Below are 17,534 nucleotides of genomic sequence, written 5' to 3'. Positions count from 1 at the left end.
CCATTGAAATTATTATTGTTAGCTAGAGTACTGGATGAAGTATGAGTGAAACTAAGCGGAGGTCCAAACCGACTAATGTTGAAGAATCAGCGGATAAGATGTCGGTAGGAGTGAAATGCCACTCGAACGCAGAGCTAGCTGGTTACTCATGCATTTGGGATTATGCCACACAAGCTCACCAAAGCTTCCCTTCATAGTAAAAAATATCATCATTGGGCTTCAAATGTGTGCTTCTTAGCCCCAGATAGCAAGGCCCAAAAGAAACAAGACCGTGGATAACCTCCTTAAGTTTCATTTCATGTCCTTTCACTTTCGTACGCAAGCGAGATAATCTTATAAACCACTATCCCTGTGGAATGGTGGGAAAATTGTAGTGCCTGATTGGTGCGGTGACTTGCCAATATCAACATTTCATAAGTTACATTAACGTGTCCTCTAACCATAAAAACAAATTTAATTCCAATTGATTTTATTTCCACCTCTTCGGTCCCCCTCCTCTCCTAGATCTACCGAATTTCATTTTCAATTCCCTGTCCAATCTAAGTTCTCTTCTCAATCCGAGAAAAAGCACCTCCGATTTTCCCTAATTTTAGCGCCCAATTTCTCCAGTTCAAGCGCACGCGCATTCATACGCTTAAATATTTGCTGCGAGGGTTTTTGAAGGATGTGGAGCACGATTGCCAACCTGAAGGAGAACCTCAATAAGATGGCGCAGGATGTGCACGACGAAGACGACGAAGACGAGGAGTTCGAGATCTACGCCTCCCTCAATGGAGCCCAAGCTTCTTCCATCTCTGATCGGAGGAACTCCCACAGCTTCGCGCATTCCAAGTCCCCCTCGCGCTCTCCGATCCCTAATGGCATCGATTCCTTTATTAATCCCGAGGTTTGGCATTGTTTTTATCTGGACTTGGCTGTTTCGGTAATTGGGTTTTGATTTTTGTTTGGATTGGAGAGTTGGGACTGTGTTGTTTAGGCATTTTGGATTGTGTAGCTCTAAATGCTTCGATTTTGTTGAGTTTGGATTTTGAATTGTGTGTTTTGCTGAGAGTTTGGTTATTATCTTAATGAAGTATTGAATCATTCGGCATGCCACAATCATTCGGCATCTGCGTGTGGCATGCAAATTCAAACTTCGAAATGGAGGTAGATTTGCAAATTGTGGTTTATTTTCGTTTTGAAGCCCGAGTTTCCAATTAATTTAGGTTGAGAGCAGTAGAACTTTCATGGGAGCATGTATGGTAATTAGTAAGCTGGTTAGTTCCCGGTAGCAAGTGTTGTTAATTAAGAAAATTATCTATTCATTTTCTAAACTGACAGCCGTAGTGCATTGTGTGTAAATGTACAGATTAGGTTCCTGTCTGTTTGCACCCATAGTATGACAACTAGTTTGAGTCTAATAAGCCTTGATCCAGGCTTTGAAGCAGAATTGTGGATACAAAGTGTGGTTGCCAACATTTTATGTAACTTTTGTGGTGACATTACTTCTAGGAGGTCTATGATATTTATTGATTTGGCGTGGCTTCTATGCATCAAGTATAAGATCTAAAACATCATTTTCCCAAGTTAGGCCAGATACTTTGTGACAAGTAAGATGAACATGATTTTAGTATTCTATTTAAGACGCTGTCTAGGAAGATGGATGATTTTTAATTCTGAGGCATTCACTTGTTTGGATTCTCTTGTTAATTTTTGCAACATTTTAACACAAGTACATCACTAAATGTATCTCTACTGGAGTCTGACTTCATGTTGAAAAATCTATGTGTAAAGAGAACGTTGAGTTGTTAGAGGAGTCATTCCCTTTATTTGATTATCATCTTCATTGGTCTCTGGCCATATCGTCTTCCCTGCCCCCCTCCCTTGTCTTTTCCTGCTGCTATTTGATTTGTTTTTATAAGAGGGAGTATTTTATGATACTGTGCTCTGCATTTTATTTTCTATTATTTTAGATCGAACAATACAAAGCGGATATTAAGAGGCTGCAGGAATCTGAGGCAGAAATTAAAGCATTATCAGTAAACTATGCCGCATTGTTAAAGGAAAAGGAGGTACCTATGAATCTCAATGGAAATTATATTATGGATTTCATCTTTTTTGTTTATCTTGTTTGATGGAGGTATCTGTAATTGGATTTGTGTGCCTTACATCCTGTATGGAGTGGCATCTTGACAGTATATATCACAACATGTCCTTTGACAAATTGGAACCTTCACATTTGACAGGATCATATTTCCAGATTGAGTAAAGAAAATGGCTCATTAAAACAGAATCTGGACTCAACTACTGCATCTCTGAATGCGTCTAGAAATGAAAATCACAAAGCAGCGGCAAATGGCATCAACGTGCTCAAGGTAGTTGTTCATCTTAGTGTATTTGAGCATGATAATTAACATATATTTCGATGTAGTACTTAATGGTTTTCTTCAATTAAATCGTAAACTTCTTGATGACATATCTATTATCATATATACAAAGAAGAGCCATTCTATAAGAAAAGTATATCTCTACCATCTCGCTACTAGTTTTTTATTTTATTTTATTTTATTATTTTTTTTATAATTTGGTCCAGGATGTTAGTTGTCTGGACACCCTATAAGAAGGGGTATTAATAAGGTAGTACCGTAGTGGACTTGAGAGGTGTATATTTTTAACTGCAAAGCGTGGAGATTCAGATCCTTAGCTTCCTTAAAGGAGTGGGACATGCATAAATTTGCATTGAATTGCTTTCATATCATTTGTTCTTTTAGTATATGTCGATTTTACAATACTGAGTTACCAGAATCGTTTTCTCTTATCTTTCTTGTTATCACTGAAGTATAAGGCTTGGGCTATGGTAATTGGCTAAGTTAACTTGTAATTATATTCAGGGTAGTGGTAGTCAGTCACCCAACCGACAGCAGAAATTGACAAGTCAAACAAAAACTGGCTATTCTGGACACCAGAAACAGAACGGTGGTTTCTTTACGCAGGATGGGATAAGCAATGGGGTTGCACAGCTTTCAGATATGCAGGGGAATGAAAGGGTAATGCACCTTGTATTCTGTTCTATTTTGAATAGCTGAATGTTTGGATTGACTTTTCTTTTGGGAAGGTTAAGAATGATTTTTTATGAACTATATTGATATTTATGTTTTCCTTGCCTACGTTGTATTTTAGGTTTGATCTAGATATCTCCTTTTTCCAATAGTGTTTTCGCTATAATCTATTTTCAGAAACAAAATTGATTTTGGCTATAATAGTTATCCAAATCAGGTTTTGGCTACAGTTGTAATTCAAAATTTTTTTTTCTTTCTGGTTTTCTGTATGCTTTTTTTTATTCTTAAATGATGAAAGAATTTGACAACAGATGTATAAATGCCTTCTAGGAGCTTGCAGATTTACTAGAAGAGAAAAATAGGTCCCAGACAGCAGTGCTAGCTGAGATGAAACAATTGCGGATGGAACTTGAAAAAGAACGCAATCAGTCAGGAAATGTACATCGAAAATTACAAGGTACACTGCTGGGCTGCGAAAATTCAGAAGTGGGCCTACAATTATCATATTGGATATTTATCTAATTTCTTTATTCAATCTGTATTCGGTCACAGAACAACAGAAATTGAATGAAGCTATCCAGGAAGAGCTTAAATTTCTGAAGTTGGATAGAGAGAAAGTGAGTTTCAAATTTTGATACAGACGTTGAGAATTATTGATATAGATGCATATTTAGTTGAATGATTGCCTTTCTTTCCGTTTATTGTATGATTACCATTAGTTCTTGAGTGCTCAGATGTTTTGCATATTTAACTGTGTCAATTTTGTATGTGCCTATATATGTTAATGTGGCTCTCTTTCCTGGCATCACTACCATATTAATTTGGAAATGTACAAATTTTTATTATTATCTTTACTTATGATTAGACATAAGCAGCTGGATATGGAGGCAGCTATGTATGTACACATATGTTTCTTGTTTTGGTTCTCTGACCTCTGCCTTTTGGTACGGCATGCTCATGTTTCTTTTGGCAGACCTCCATCGAGATAAGCAAAATAAGCAATGTGTTGAAGGAGAAAATGTCTGAGATAAATCGATTGCAAATGGAGTTGAATAGACGGGAGGATGAAAATGCAGATGATGTTGCTGGTAGTTTGAAAAGATTAATCGCAACCCTGGAGAAGGAAAATAGTAGTCTTAAGGTTGATAATTTCATGTTTTGATGAAAATTTGTGTTTCTAGTTATTGTCCCCTTATAAAATCCACTCTAACATTTATTCATTGTATATAGATAGAGAAGGATGAACTTGAAGTTGCATTGAAAGCGAGCAGGACTGCAACTGAAAGAAATTCCTTAGATGCTTCTGAATCTTTGAATAAGCACCCAACTCATTTGAATGAGGTAATACGTGTGCAGTGTGAGAATTTTTGGGGAACACAATACTTGCTTTTTTGTGCAATTTGGATGGAATCCTTCCTAGCTAATCCCTCTCCCTTTGATTGTTTCGAGTGGCTTGGGAGGTGTGGGTGGGGGAAGTGCGTGTGTGTCTGTCTTTACTGTACTAGTCATGTTTTTGCGTGCTGGACATAACTCGGTGGTTGATATTATGATACCCAGTTCTTTAACTTAAATTAGTATTTTTTTAACATTCTGTGCAGCCGGTAGATTCTTCAGAAAGTTTTCCTGGAAAGGAAGAAATGGAGAAATCGTTACAAAAGTTTGATAAAGATTTGAAGGAAATGCGCCTTGAAAGGGACAAAGCCTTGCAAGAGTTGTCCCGCCTTAAACAGCATTTGTTAGAAAAGGTTATATGTCTTGAAAATATCCATTATTTGCATTGTCGTGCATGACATTTTGCATTCAAAATTTGAGTGGCATCAAACTTTTCACGTTTTAAACTTTCCATTTGAATCTGTTGTTGATGTTATTAGACTGAGGATATTGTTCAGTGGATTATCCTTTCTATTGCACACTCATTGTTTAAATTGTAGAGGACAATGTATTTTTCCTAGTCCACATGATAGTAGCTGTGAACTGCCTTAGCAGAAAATTGAATTACTGCATGGTGCAGTAATAAGTTATATGATATTTGTTGACTTTTGTGATGCATGGACCTTTTCTCTTTTTCAAGTGAAGTTTGATTTGTTCTGCTAGACATGAATTTTGACACTCCATATCTTACTTCCAAAGGTTTCTCCTGGAAATATTATATGTCCACTGTTTTGATCTTGTCTACTCTGTTAGCTGTTTTTTGGGTGATTTGGTTGTGGAGGAATAATAGAATTTTCAGAATTATAGTGGGAATGAGAGAACTCTTTGGATAGGCTTTGGGCATCCTTGGGGATTTAGTGTCCCCAGCAACTAGTGCCTGTTTGTTAAGTGTAATTTTACTAAATTGGGGAGCTGCTGTGAGGTACATAATTTCACAATTAGATAACATAGTTGTTTGATTTTGTATTGATGATCTTTGTTCGAGGTTTAAAGTTGTAACTCTTGTTCATAGAGTCTCTGTACTTATTTTATTATTTTATTCTTCATAAATGTTTTCTTTCATTTTCATTATTTTGTGAGTATACTTCTGTGTGTAAGTTTGGTTTTATTTACTGTGTACAGATAATTTTGGTAGTTTGGATATGGAACTCTTTATTTTGTTCGTATTATTTATGAGTACCGTTTTATATTGCACGGGAAACATTCTTGGTGGATTTGTCATCCTGTATATACCAAGTGAAAATGTCATGGAAAATTATTGACGAGGATTTTTTCTTTTGGCTTATACTTCGTGCAGGAATCTGAAGAGTCTGAAAAAATGGATGAAGACAGCAAAGTCATTGAGGAACTTCGAGAAAGTAACGAATATCGAAGAGCTCAAATATTACATTTGGAGAAAGCTCTGAAGCAGGCGATTGCAAAACAGGATGAAGTGAAGATGATCAACAATAACGAATTTCAGAAATCAAAGGAACTTATTGATGATCTGAATAAAAGACTTGAAAGCTGTATGAACACAATAGATGCCAAAAATGTTGAACTTTTGAATCTTCAAACTGCTCTTGGTCAATACTATGCTGAAATTGAAGCTAAGGTAATGAAATTCAAATTTTGTTGTCTGTCTATATGGGAAGGCACATGAAATGTTTTGTGTTGAATTATGAGTCCTCAGAATTTTTATTTGTTTCTTATGCAAGTTTCATTTTCTGTATAGGAACATTTGGAAGGAGATTTGGCACGGGCAAGGGAAGAGTTGGCTAAACTTTATCAGCTCTTGCAAGTATGTTCTCTTCCTTTTCCTTTGCATTGTCAGAATACGATTCTGTTATATTATGCAATTTTTAATCTGCTTGTGGTGCTATATAATATTACCTGCAATGCATTTATTACACTGGTGCCCCATAATTGTGATCATGCAAATCATGTTCCTTCCTTTGTTAGTTGAGGGGAGAGATAGGAAGAACAAGAAGATAATTACTTATTTTATATAAAGTTGCATCACTTAATGAATTTAAGATCTGTATGTTCTGATGGTCTTCTCTAGTACTAACACACAAAATAATCGGAGTCAAAATGTTCTATGATTTTACCAGGATGCTGATCATCAGGCAGAAGCATCAAAGAGGGAAAAGGAAGAAATCTTGTCCAAGCTTTCTCAAGCTGAGAAGATAGTAGTAGACTGGAAAAACCGAGTAAACAAACTGGAGGAAGACAATGCAAAGTTACGGCGAGCTGTTGAACAGAGCATGACCAGGCTTAATAGGATGTCAATAGATTCAGATTATCTTGTTGACAGGTTGGTCTGTTTTTCCTGGCCTTCTATCGGGTTTTAGGTATATGGAGTATTGACATTGCCTTCAAAATTCAGTTATGGGTTATGGCTTTGTGTCTGGAGTGTTTGGCAGCTCTCTTCTTTTGTTTTACAGAAGTGCTGTATCTACCTTGTTGGAGAGAATTCTTGGTTGAATTTATTTACAATATTTTATTAATAATAATGCTGTTTTATTGAAAGAGTGCATTGCAATGTTAATGATGATTGGTTTTTGTCACAGACGCATTGTGATCAAGTTACTGGTGACCTACTTTCAGAGAAATTACAGTAAAGAGGTATGAAATTTTTTCATGATACTAGACTAGCTTCATGATGGGGCTACTGATGCAAGAATTTGTCATGTTTGCTTTATGCAAGAACTTATTAGTTCTGGCTTGTCAAGTCCCACCCCTATCCAGCCTTGTGCAGTACTGATCCATGACAATTGGTTTAGTTTTTAATATGGCCAGGCTCATGTAGTTTTTCTGCTGCTGCTGTCCAGGTACTGGATCTTATGGCTCGCATGCTGGGATTCTCCGATGAAGACAAGCAGAGAATAGGCGTCTCTCAAGGTGCAGGTAAAGGTGTTGTTCGTGGAGTTTTTGGTCTGCCTGGCCGCCTCGTTGGTGGCATTTTGGGCGGCGGTTCAGCTGGAGCATCTGCAAATGCGGCATCTGAGAACCATGTACCATTCTTTTCTCCTTTCAATTAAAAGATTATTTGGTGGTATACTTTGATTTCCAACTAGTGTTTTTTCAAATCGCATTGGGTATTTTAATTTGTTCCGTATTTGCTGTACTTTAATTTGGTGGTTTTTTCCGATGTGTCGTTCTACATTTAGCTCCTGCGTGCTTCTATTTGTTAAAACATGATTTGTTTTTCCTCTTAATTTCCAACCAATAAGCTGCCCTGAAAAGTGTTCCGAGTGCCTTTTCTTTATCAATGTGTTAGGTCCGCATTTACTTAATGGAGTTGCATCCATTAACTTTGTTCTCTGCTATGTTCAGTCCTTTGCAGATCTGTGGGTTGATTTTCTGCTCAAAGAAACTGAAGAAAGGGAGAGAAGGGAGTCTGCAGACGATTCCGGCAGATCTCAAGAAGATTCACACAAGACTCCAACCTCTGCACAAGCCGTTCCGATGGAACCTGACCATAGGACTTCCACCAGTGGTACTGAGTCGGGTTTCTCAAGACTCAACTTATCGCCAATCCAAAATACAAGCCCCTTACCTTTCCGCAGTAACTTTCGGTCGGAGCATTCTGATTCGGAATTCTCAACAGTCCCTCTCACATCGGCGGAAAGCAATCCTTATGCCTCAAGACTCCTTCCAAGATACTGAAGAAGATTCGTTGTATGTTGTAATTAATCAAAGGTATAGATCATTGTTTGATTTTGTAGCCCAGCAATCTTGTTCAATTAATTCTTTCACTCAAATGACTTCGTGCATGGTTGTCTGATAATTTAATTTACAAGCCAGTTAAACAAGTGGAAAGTTGTAAAACGAATGTGAGGCGTGGATGCCCAGCATAATTGCAACAGTGGGAAAATTTGTGAAATCGATGCAACAGTGAGAAAGATTTGCTCAGAACTCTGTATTCTTCAACCCAACTTGAATCTCCTGTCTTCCTTCATGTCCCTCTGAGCCTATTGAGAATTTCGGTACCGTCTGAAATCTTTGGTACCGGCTGAAATCTTTGTTTGGACGTTAAACCATATACATATATTGAGAAAATATTGGCTCACAATGTACAATCCATTCGAAGTTCCTTTTTTTTTTTTTGGGTAACAAGGAGGGCTGAAGCCCAACACAAACACTAAACAGCAACTTATTTAAGGGTAGAAAACCCTACACAAATCATTAAACATTAATTGTCTCACAGCAGCCGGGGTAGAGTCCCAAATATGGAGACGAGTAGAGATTTCGACCAAATAAAAAAATTCTCTGAGATCCCAATAAAAGCAAGCATATCAGCAGCAGAGTTACGTTCCTTGATGGCATGTTGAATGTAACTCCCGCACCCATTTAAAGTGATCATATGTACAAGTACATGAAAAGTGATTTTTGTCATATCCGGAATCACTCTCAAATTAACCCTAACCAATTCCATAATTCTGTTTGATAGGATTGAACCTATACACTAACATTCGGGTCATTTTTAAGGTCAAACCAAACAAATTCAACAAATTTGAGTTGAAGAATCGCATTACAAAATCTAAAATCCTATCAACATTGAATTATAATCAGAATGAGAGGATGAGTTTAGAGCAAACGTTACACGATACTCAACGAAGAATAACATTTCCATTGCCAGAAACATGTCAAGCTCACGTGCTTATGCCACATTTCAAAGTGCCTAACTAGATGTCCAAAAATCTAAACCAAATGCCCAAAAATCTAAACCAAATGCAAATAGATAATCAATTCATATAAGGAATAAACTTGAAACACTAGCAATATATCAAAGCACGCCACAGCCACCTGATTTAATTTAGGTAATCAATTCATATAAGGAATAAAGTTGAAACACTAGCAATATATCAAAGCACGCCACAGCCACCTGATTTAATTTAGGTATGTTTGGGACACAATGCTAAACTTTCATAAAACTTAAGCACCAAAATATCATGCTCGCAACCAAAAGGAGAAGCAGCATGAAATAACATCCACCATAACTGTTCATATAAGCGACAACCCATGTACAAGACAGAATTGGATAGCATAAAGTTGTCAAAATAAACGTATGGCTAATGTGCTGTTTAAAGGCTTCCCATGATTACGTATAAGCACATCACAAACCTAAATCTGGAAACTAAGACCACATAAAGTCATTTGAATAACAAAACCCAAACACTTGAACAGCATGGGAAGCTCAACTACAAAACCTAGAGCTTTTAAAGCACAACAAAACACTTCAGACTTTCTAAGACCTCTTGTTTTTCAGCCCCTGCGGAATCTTACTGAGAACCTTGGCATCAAACACTGCATAGTGCTTTTTGAATTCAATAGTTGCCTTCTCTGCAAATGGGTCTATCTTGTCTTCATACTTCTCATAAATGACAGGCACCGTGTGCAGCAAAACAAAAGCTGTTTTACAAAATGAGGATTATTAAAATCAGTACAATAATAAATGAAACAAATTTGTGCACACAACACAAGTTTTCCATAGTCCTTACATATGTAAAACAAGGTCAAGAAATTGCACCAAGTCCCCACAATTGAAAGAACCCACAAGCCAGCAATAACCTGAAATCGACAATACATTATCAGAGCAAACTTAAAAAATTAAGTTTATGTATAAGAATTATAGCATAGCAACAAGTTCTAAAAACTAGTAATCCTGATGAGACAATAAACTAGGCACATTAAGCTGTTTAAACTTTAAACCCATTAAATAACCAATCTAGTCACCATACACTGATTGAAAAGCTTATCAAAAAGAGTTATAGAGATCAATTCTACATACGATCAGGAATTTCTTCAATTCTCTGCCAGATGCAATATCATGAAGGACCGCAAAAGCCCAGTTGATTTGAAGTCTCAGCTCAGAAGCAACCTGCAGGAATGGTTCCTCAGGAAGATGAACTTCTGGGATGCGAGGTGGAGTCCTACAAAAGCAAATTTATTAACTTAAAAGGCAAAGATCGAAACAGAACCATAAATTATATTCAGATCCTATGCAAGCACCCAGAAGATGAAACCATGAATGGAAAAACCAAGTATCTTACTTGTGGATAAAAGAATGAGCATTGGACCAGAGGAACAAGACCGCAAGGGTACCAATCAAAATGTGGCCAACAAGAGTAAGTAGGTGGTACTCAAGCAACTCAAAAAGGACCCAGACTGCAGTGGCTCCACCAAGAACACCAGCTGAAACCTTCTTGTTTCTCCACAAGAACACATCAGCAGCTGCAACATTTCAGAAATGTCAAAATCTGAAGTCTGAACTCTAATGTGATAACTAAAGACAGAGCATCCGAGTTACCAAACGGCATTGAAGATCCAAATATCAAAGTAAATGAGGTGTTTTAACAGATCAACTAAGAAGATCGGAACCATTGCAAAAGAAGATATATAAGAAGAAAAAGGAACTAAGTTACTCTATATTTCTACTCGAAAAACACAAACGTTCGCATCTTCCTGCCCATATATTTTTTTTTCTACAGTTTCCTAGCATCCGAACACAACAATAGAAGAAATAAGAAATCAAACCCACAAGTTCAGAAATTTTATCAGCACCCAAACAAAGCATAAAAGCATCTAACCAAGAAAAATAATCACGATCTCAGATCAACCTACAACCTACACAATCCACACACAAATCAAACTGGTATACTCGTTTCACTTCTTTCAAAAGACAATGTTCAAATTTTTTTTTTTCTAAAAGATATGATTCTTAGTTTCAAATAAAATAAAATAAATAAAAAACTTCATAGAGAGAGAATGGATGTCCGTACGCTTTCCTCCACCGAAAACATGGTGAACTGGTTTCTCCCTCCCGAAAATCCTGAAAACCTTGGGCTTCTCAGACTTGGGCGACTCCGGTTTCTCGTTATCCGAGTCAGATGACGACGAAGACGACGAGTTATGATCGTGGATCTTCTCGCTGATCTTCTCCATCAGTGACTTCTCGTGCTCCACCGTCGAACCGGCACTCTCCGACTGGTCAGCCATGATCTCCGAAACCCCAAAAACAAAAATATAAATGAAAATGAAATCTCCCGAAACTTTCAGATGAGTGACCGAACTAATAACAGAGAGTAAAGTAGGGTTTTGGGGTTGGGATAAGAGCGAGCTATATAAGGTTGCGGGACACGAGACTAGATCTGGGCCGTTGATTTTGTTGATTTGCTCGAGCCTTGCGGTTCGGGTCCTGAGCCAGTTGGTCCGGTAAAATTTGAAATGGTAAAGTGACCGACTTGGGTTTGAAAGGTTGCGAACCACGTGGCGCGGAGCAATCAAGACATGAGTGGTTTGGACGGTCGGGTGACTTTTTTTCGTGGGTGGGTTGTGGGGTCCACTTTTCTTAGAGGGCTCCACGTAATGTGTGTGTGATGGAGAGAATTAGAGATAGATTCAGATGTTGTTTACTTCCCTTCATTTTTTTTGTTTTGTGATGGGGATGGTTTTAGGGATCAATTTAAATTTTAAAACTTTGTCAAGTTTATAACGAAATTAAGTAGAACAAAAATTAATTGTATGAACAGTTGGTAGGTTTTACACATGAACAAGAGGTTTTTTCTACTTCAAAAAAGTCTATAATTTAGGCATTGAAAGCTCGTGAATTGAATTCTCACCGAAAATATGTCTGAGTAATTTGTTTTAGCATGACTTGCCACTATTTCGTTTTTCTTTTGATTTTTTGTCAAAGTCGCCACTATTTCTTGAAGTGGTATTTATTTTCCTTAATAATTGAGAGCTATTATTTTCCGCTTCAGACAAAACCTAAGATCTAGGATGGAAAAAAAAAAGATGCCAAATTTGCACGGTAAATAAAATTGGCATGAGTCGGCATCATAACTCAGAGCTTTTAGGCTTACTTTTAAGCACTAAAATAGGAAAGTTGTAAAGTTTCAACTTTCTAAAGTATTTTGTTAGCTATTATTTTACCTTGATTCGAGTACAAATTAACTCTCCAGATGAAAGATAATTGTTTGTAATTTATTAAACTTTACAAGAGGGTTTTTACACTTTTAAGCTGTTAATGCAGCTTTTGAATCTTTCTTCTTTATCTTTTCTTGGGCATGGGACCTTGGAATCTTTCTGGTTGGCGGAATACGCCAGTTTCTGGTAGAGCTCTGGGCCAGTCGGCCCACTGGACAGCAATCCGAGTCCGTTAAAAAGAATGTGCATCGACTGTCGACATTTGAGTCACAATCAATCAAGATTTTACCCTTGAAATGAAAATGATGATAGATGTCCATTCTTTATCATGCAGTAGTATTTATTTGGCAAGAGAAAAAAAATTGCAGCTATTTGATTTGCAAACAATTATCAAATGAGGGGCCTGAAGCCCGTGGATCACAAAGACTCTTCCTGCCCTCATGTCACAGGACCCTTCAAGATGCAGGCTCTCTTATTTTTTATTTTGGCTTCATGTTTTTGGCAAGAATTTGACTAGAGAGTCACCCATGCGTTGATGCATTACGAGTCTCATGTTTATCAACGACTAGAAAATATAAGCTACTAATCCTAACATTTTGAATAGATTTGAAGTTGGGCAACCGCTACATCTACAAGTTTCATGCTACTGGTCCGCAAAACAATATACCTAATATTAGTGTCTTTTTCTTCGACTTGACATTTGTGGACCCTTATCTGCAGCAAGGAAAAATGGGAAAATTGATGACTGAAATTGACAAACAGCTCTTACAATGCAAAATGGCCGTGTGAACTCCTCTAATTTCTGGTCATTATTATTTTTTTGACAAGAAAAAATGGACTCTGCTGAAACTTTTCCCTTGTGGCAGAAAAAACTAAGCATACACATCACATTCACATTGAACCTCATCTAACTGGAAATGAAATCATATTCAAAATTTTAAGTTCATGTAAACACAATAAAGATTATCAGACATAAGATCAATTATGTGATTAGCAGACATAATTAAGATCAAATCTAAGATTACCGGAAAGGTCTACCCGGCTTTTCTAATAGAGCAGAAAAGAAAACCTCTTTATCATCTTTATCAAGCTTTGGAACAACAACCCATTTGTGCTTCTTATATCTCAGCATCCTAAGGGCTTCCAAATAATCACTCAAATCCTCCTTCAAACAGAAGAAGCTGTCAACCCACAAGAAACCCCCAGGCCTCAGAGCTCTGTCCCAATCATACAAAACAAAGTCCAGCAGCACAAAATCAATCCAACCATCTAGAAATCTTGTTGTGTGGATCAAATCCAGAGTGTTATCGAAAAATGGCACCCGTTGATTGATCGTCAAGTAAAGTGGGACGAGTCCACGAAGAGCTATCATTTCATTGAAAGGTGCCCCAAGATTGATAGTTGCTGAGACAATAGTGACATTGAATTCCCTCATCCTGGCTGCAAAAGTCCCAGTTCCTACACTAAAATCCAGTCCAATTCTGATCTCTCCAGGCTTGATGTTAAGCACTTCAGGGATGAGGAAATCTGCAGTCACATTTGAATTGGTGTCTAGATATGCTGGTTTGATCCATCTGGGCTTTTCATGGTCTTGAAGATTGAAGCAATCTGCACATTTGAAGAACCCCTTTTGAGTCTTGTTGCTTGCCAAGCAAGTAAAGTTTTTGCACCTGTAGTTGCTCCACCGGACATTTCGATTATCAGGGAGCTTCCACATGGACTCATGAATTGGAAATGGCTTGCTGTATAGCTTTGGGGCCCTGGAAAAGCACCTCCTCCTTGGAAGTGGATCACATCCATGAACCATTAGCTTCTGAGCCAGCCTCCAATCATCATTGCAGATTTCACCAATGTCATAGTCCATGTATTCTTCAAGCTCTTTCTTCATAGCAAAGCAAGCATGGCCAATACTGGTGAAAGTTCCATTGGCTCCCATGAAATTCTGCTTTCCTAATCTATTCGGCTTGATCTTGACATACTTTCGAATCTCCTCGATCAGAAAGTAATCTGCAGGCTCATCGGACTGCTGCTTCGGTTTTAAGAGAGGATGGATGTCTTTGGCACCACTGTTCAGCTCATGAGTCTCTTCATTCTGTGACAGAGATGTCCGCACTGACTCAATATGCCCCAAAATATCAGCAAGAAAGGAATTGTATTTCAGTACATGTTTCGATGAAGACGGCTCTGGTTCTGAATCTCTGAACTTGTCGAGCTCTTGTTGGATTTTCTGAATAACAGTTTCAAGAGTTCTTCTCACATGGCTGTCTGGCCTGCTTTGGCTCTCAGGGTTTACATAATTGCAGAGAGTATCAGTGACATGAAATGATCCGAGAGAGTTGAATTTGGACAAAGTACCAAGAGAGATGAGAAGAGCAAAGATACTTAATACAAAGATCGAGCTGCGAACTCCTCCTCTCCATGTTCCTAACTTATTAAAAACATTTGGTTTCCCCATATCTTTCACACTGAGATGAAAAGCTGGAATTTGTATGCTGCTACAGAAAAGAAAAGCAGCTTTCGAAATAAGCGCTAACCAAACATAACCCCAATGATTTTCAGCAACAATTCAAATCTAAAGGGTGCATAGAGATTGGAAGCTTTGAGATCAGAGTCCAAAGGTTGCATTTGTTTTATTTGATCGAAGAGCTTATTGGGCAGATTTTCATGAGCACTTTATCAGAATGCAAAAGTCATTGAGAAGGATTGATTTCTTGTTTTATTAAGAATATGGGGATCAGTTCTTCTTTATCCTCACCTTTTTTAATTCCTTTTCCTTCAAATTTAAGAAAAAAAAAAGTGAAGGGTGAATTAATCAAACATTAGAAATGTGGTAATTATGTTATTGTGCAGTGTGATTAAGAGACATCTAGAGGATCAGCCGCAACACTGAACAAACACGTGCTACACTGTTGCTGCACAATGCTTGCATAGTTAAATTTGACTTTTTTTCAAAGCTCCAAGTCCCCCCCTTTCGAGAAAAAATAGCAAATATCTTACGGAAAGCTGAATTGAAGCACAAGCAACCCTAACCCTATGACCCTTGTGATTGAAGAAAGAATTGGTACCAGATTTACTGTTAGATTGGTTTTTTCAAGTACTCAACATGATTAGGTACCAAGCAAGAAAGAAAAACACACAAGAAGCTTTAAGTGAATGACAAACAAAATTCACAAGGGTCTCCATGGCAAGTTGGCAACCATGTATGTAGATGATTAAAAATGAATTCCAAAACTTTATCATCACCCAAATCAAAGTAATTAACATTAATCAAATTCCATGAGACACAAGTTGTTTGTGCATAATCCACTTCACTAATATCACAAAATCAGTACCCGAAGAAGAAGAAGAAGAAAAGACCAAATTTACATTTCCCAATTCCCAAACCAACACCACCAATAGAAAACAGAAAACCCTAAACCCAAAACAAACAAACTAAAAATAAAAAATAAAAGGATAAAAACCAAAGAAGATATCAGTCAATCAGGACAATCAGTCACCTCCTCCATCTCCGATCGGCCGGGTACTGAGACAAAGGCACGACCTCCTGCAACGGAGTCGACAGGGGCGTCGGCAACGGAGAGTTCCGGCAAACCGGGCACGACCCGTTGAGCTTGAGCCACGCGTCGAGGCACATCAGGTGAAAGTAGTGCCTGCACTCGGGCATCATCCGGAGCATCTCGGCGTCCTTGTAGTCGCACAAGCAGATGGAGCACGTGGACGAATCGGCGGCCGCCACTTCCTTGGAGAAGGGGAACTTGGGGTAGGAGTTGATGACGCTCTGGTGGATCCCGACGACGGCGTTCTCATCGTCTTGCTGCTGCTGGTCGTTGTCGTCCTCGGCGACGAAGATGATTCGGGGGAGGATGACGCCGTCGGAGTTGTTCGGGTTCCGGTTCGGGTTGGGAGGCGGGTGGTGGTGGTGGCGGGAGACGCGGCAGCAGATGTAGGAAGCCAGGAGGAGAGTGGAGAAGAGGACGAGGAAGCCGAGCGCAATGGCGATGCCGTAGCCGAGTCCGAGGGTAGTTAGGTAATTTTGGGTGGAGGGGTGGGTGGGGTTTGGGGCGGACGACATTGGAAGAGGAGGGGAGGAGGAAGGGGGGTTTTAGCCATTGGGAGTTGGGTGATTTTTTTTTGGGGGGTGAGAGGAGAGAAGGTGGGTGGGTGCTCCAGCTGCTGCATTTAATACTCACACCAGAGACAGCATTAAATTGGTGGGAAAATGTGAGTGGTGAGCGAGTGGTAGTGATTATCACCCTAATTTTCAAGGAAAACTTAAGGAATATCACAATTTTGCTATTCATATGCAGTGATTACAGTTTTGTGTGACATAACATTATTGTTCGGAATAAGAAAATCGCGTTATCCATGTTACAACTAAAATTTTCTCTTGTTTTTTTCCTTCATTTTTTTTGGGTGGTGGGTAGAACGACTATTAGGATTTGATTTTGTTTGTATTTGCATGGTTTATGGGTTTTGAGTTGGGCTTGGGCTTTCATTTTTCTTTAAGTTAAGAAATGAAAAATAAAGCTATTAGTACAGTATGGTTGGTATTCAGATCTCTCAGTTTAAATGTCTAAATTTAAGTCCTAGTTTGGGATTGCTGTCATTTTTTTAAAAAGTTACTTTTGATGTGCTTTGAAAATAATTAGCTGTAAAATAAGCAGCTCTATGTTTGGTAAACAATATTTTTAAAGTGCTGTCAGTACAAAAAGCAGTGTCAAAATTATTTGTTAAATTTTAATATAAAATTGTTGTAACTGTGAATAATGACTAAAACATACATGATGTTAAAAGTATTATGTACTAATCATGTGGTGGTAGTGGTACTGATGGAGTGGAGGTGGTGGTGGTGATGAAGGTGGAGTTGGTGGTTGTGGTAGTGGTGGAGGTGGGGATGAAGGTTGTGGAGGTGGTGGTGGTAGTGGCAGCATGGTGGTGGTTGTGGTGTTGGTTGTGGAGGTGGTGGTGGATGTGTGGAGGTTTTGGAGGAGGAGATGGTTGTGGTGGTAGTGCTAGTAGTGGTGGTGGTGGTGGTGGAGGTGGTGGAGGAGGTGGTGGTGGATGTGTGGAGGTTTTGGAGGAGGAGATGGTTGTGGTGGTGATGGCGGAGGATGAGGAGGAGAAGGATGTGGTGGTGGTGGTGGTGGTGGT

The 17,534-nt window shown here is 38.5% G+C and overlaps 4 protein-coding genes across 4 annotated transcripts; 1 reads left to right on the top strand and 3 right to left on the bottom strand.

Annotated features, from left to right (window-relative positions):
• On the top strand, positions 362-8,395 carry LOC18784867 (golgin candidate 4). The gene is made up of 15 exons (XM_007220189.2): positions 362-886; positions 1,953-2,051; positions 2,226-2,354; positions 2,871-3,026; positions 3,369-3,495; positions 3,591-3,655; positions 4,012-4,179; positions 4,269-4,379; positions 4,637-4,783; positions 5,767-6,063; positions 6,184-6,249; positions 6,563-6,765; positions 7,022-7,076; positions 7,283-7,465; positions 7,788-8,395. Exons 1-15 carry the CDS (start codon positions 665-667, stop codon positions 8,118-8,120), a joined length of 2,361 nt encoding a protein of 786 aa, XP_007220251.1. The 5' UTR covers positions 362-664; the 3' UTR covers positions 8,121-8,395.
• LOC18787472 (reticulon-like protein B6) lies at positions 9,345-11,645 on the bottom strand. Its single transcript, XM_020557708.1, has 5 exons — positions 11,237-11,645; positions 10,508-10,688; positions 10,246-10,387; positions 9,956-10,025; positions 9,345-9,866 (listed from the first exon to the last, which is right to left on the bottom strand). Exons 1-5 carry the CDS (start codon positions 11,451-11,453, stop codon positions 9,703-9,705), a joined length of 774 nt encoding a protein of 257 aa, XP_020413297.1. The 5' UTR covers positions 11,454-11,645; the 3' UTR covers positions 9,345-9,702.
• On the bottom strand, positions 13,306-15,059 carry LOC18786139. Its single transcript, XM_007220871.2, has one exon. It carries the CDS (start codon positions 14,836-14,838, stop codon positions 13,405-13,407), a length of 1,434 nt encoding a protein of 477 aa, XP_007220933.1. The 5' UTR covers positions 14,839-15,059; the 3' UTR covers positions 13,306-13,404.
• Positions 15,603-16,794, bottom strand: LOC109947174 (RING-H2 finger protein ATL67). The gene has a single exon (XM_020556744.1). It carries the CDS (start codon positions 16,453-16,455, stop codon positions 15,877-15,879), a length of 579 nt encoding a protein of 192 aa, XP_020412333.1. The 5' UTR covers positions 16,456-16,794; the 3' UTR covers positions 15,603-15,876.

The sequence above is a fragment of the Prunus persica genome, chromosome G2 (genome assembly GCF_000346465.2).
Source record: "Prunus persica cultivar Lovell chromosome G2, Prunus_persica_NCBIv2, whole genome shotgun sequence".
In the NCBI taxonomy this organism is placed as follows: Eukaryota; Viridiplantae; Streptophyta; class Magnoliopsida; order Rosales; family Rosaceae; genus Prunus; species Prunus persica.
The sequence above is the reverse complement of the archived record's forward strand: the minus strand, read 5'-3'. Positions and strand labels throughout refer to the sequence as shown.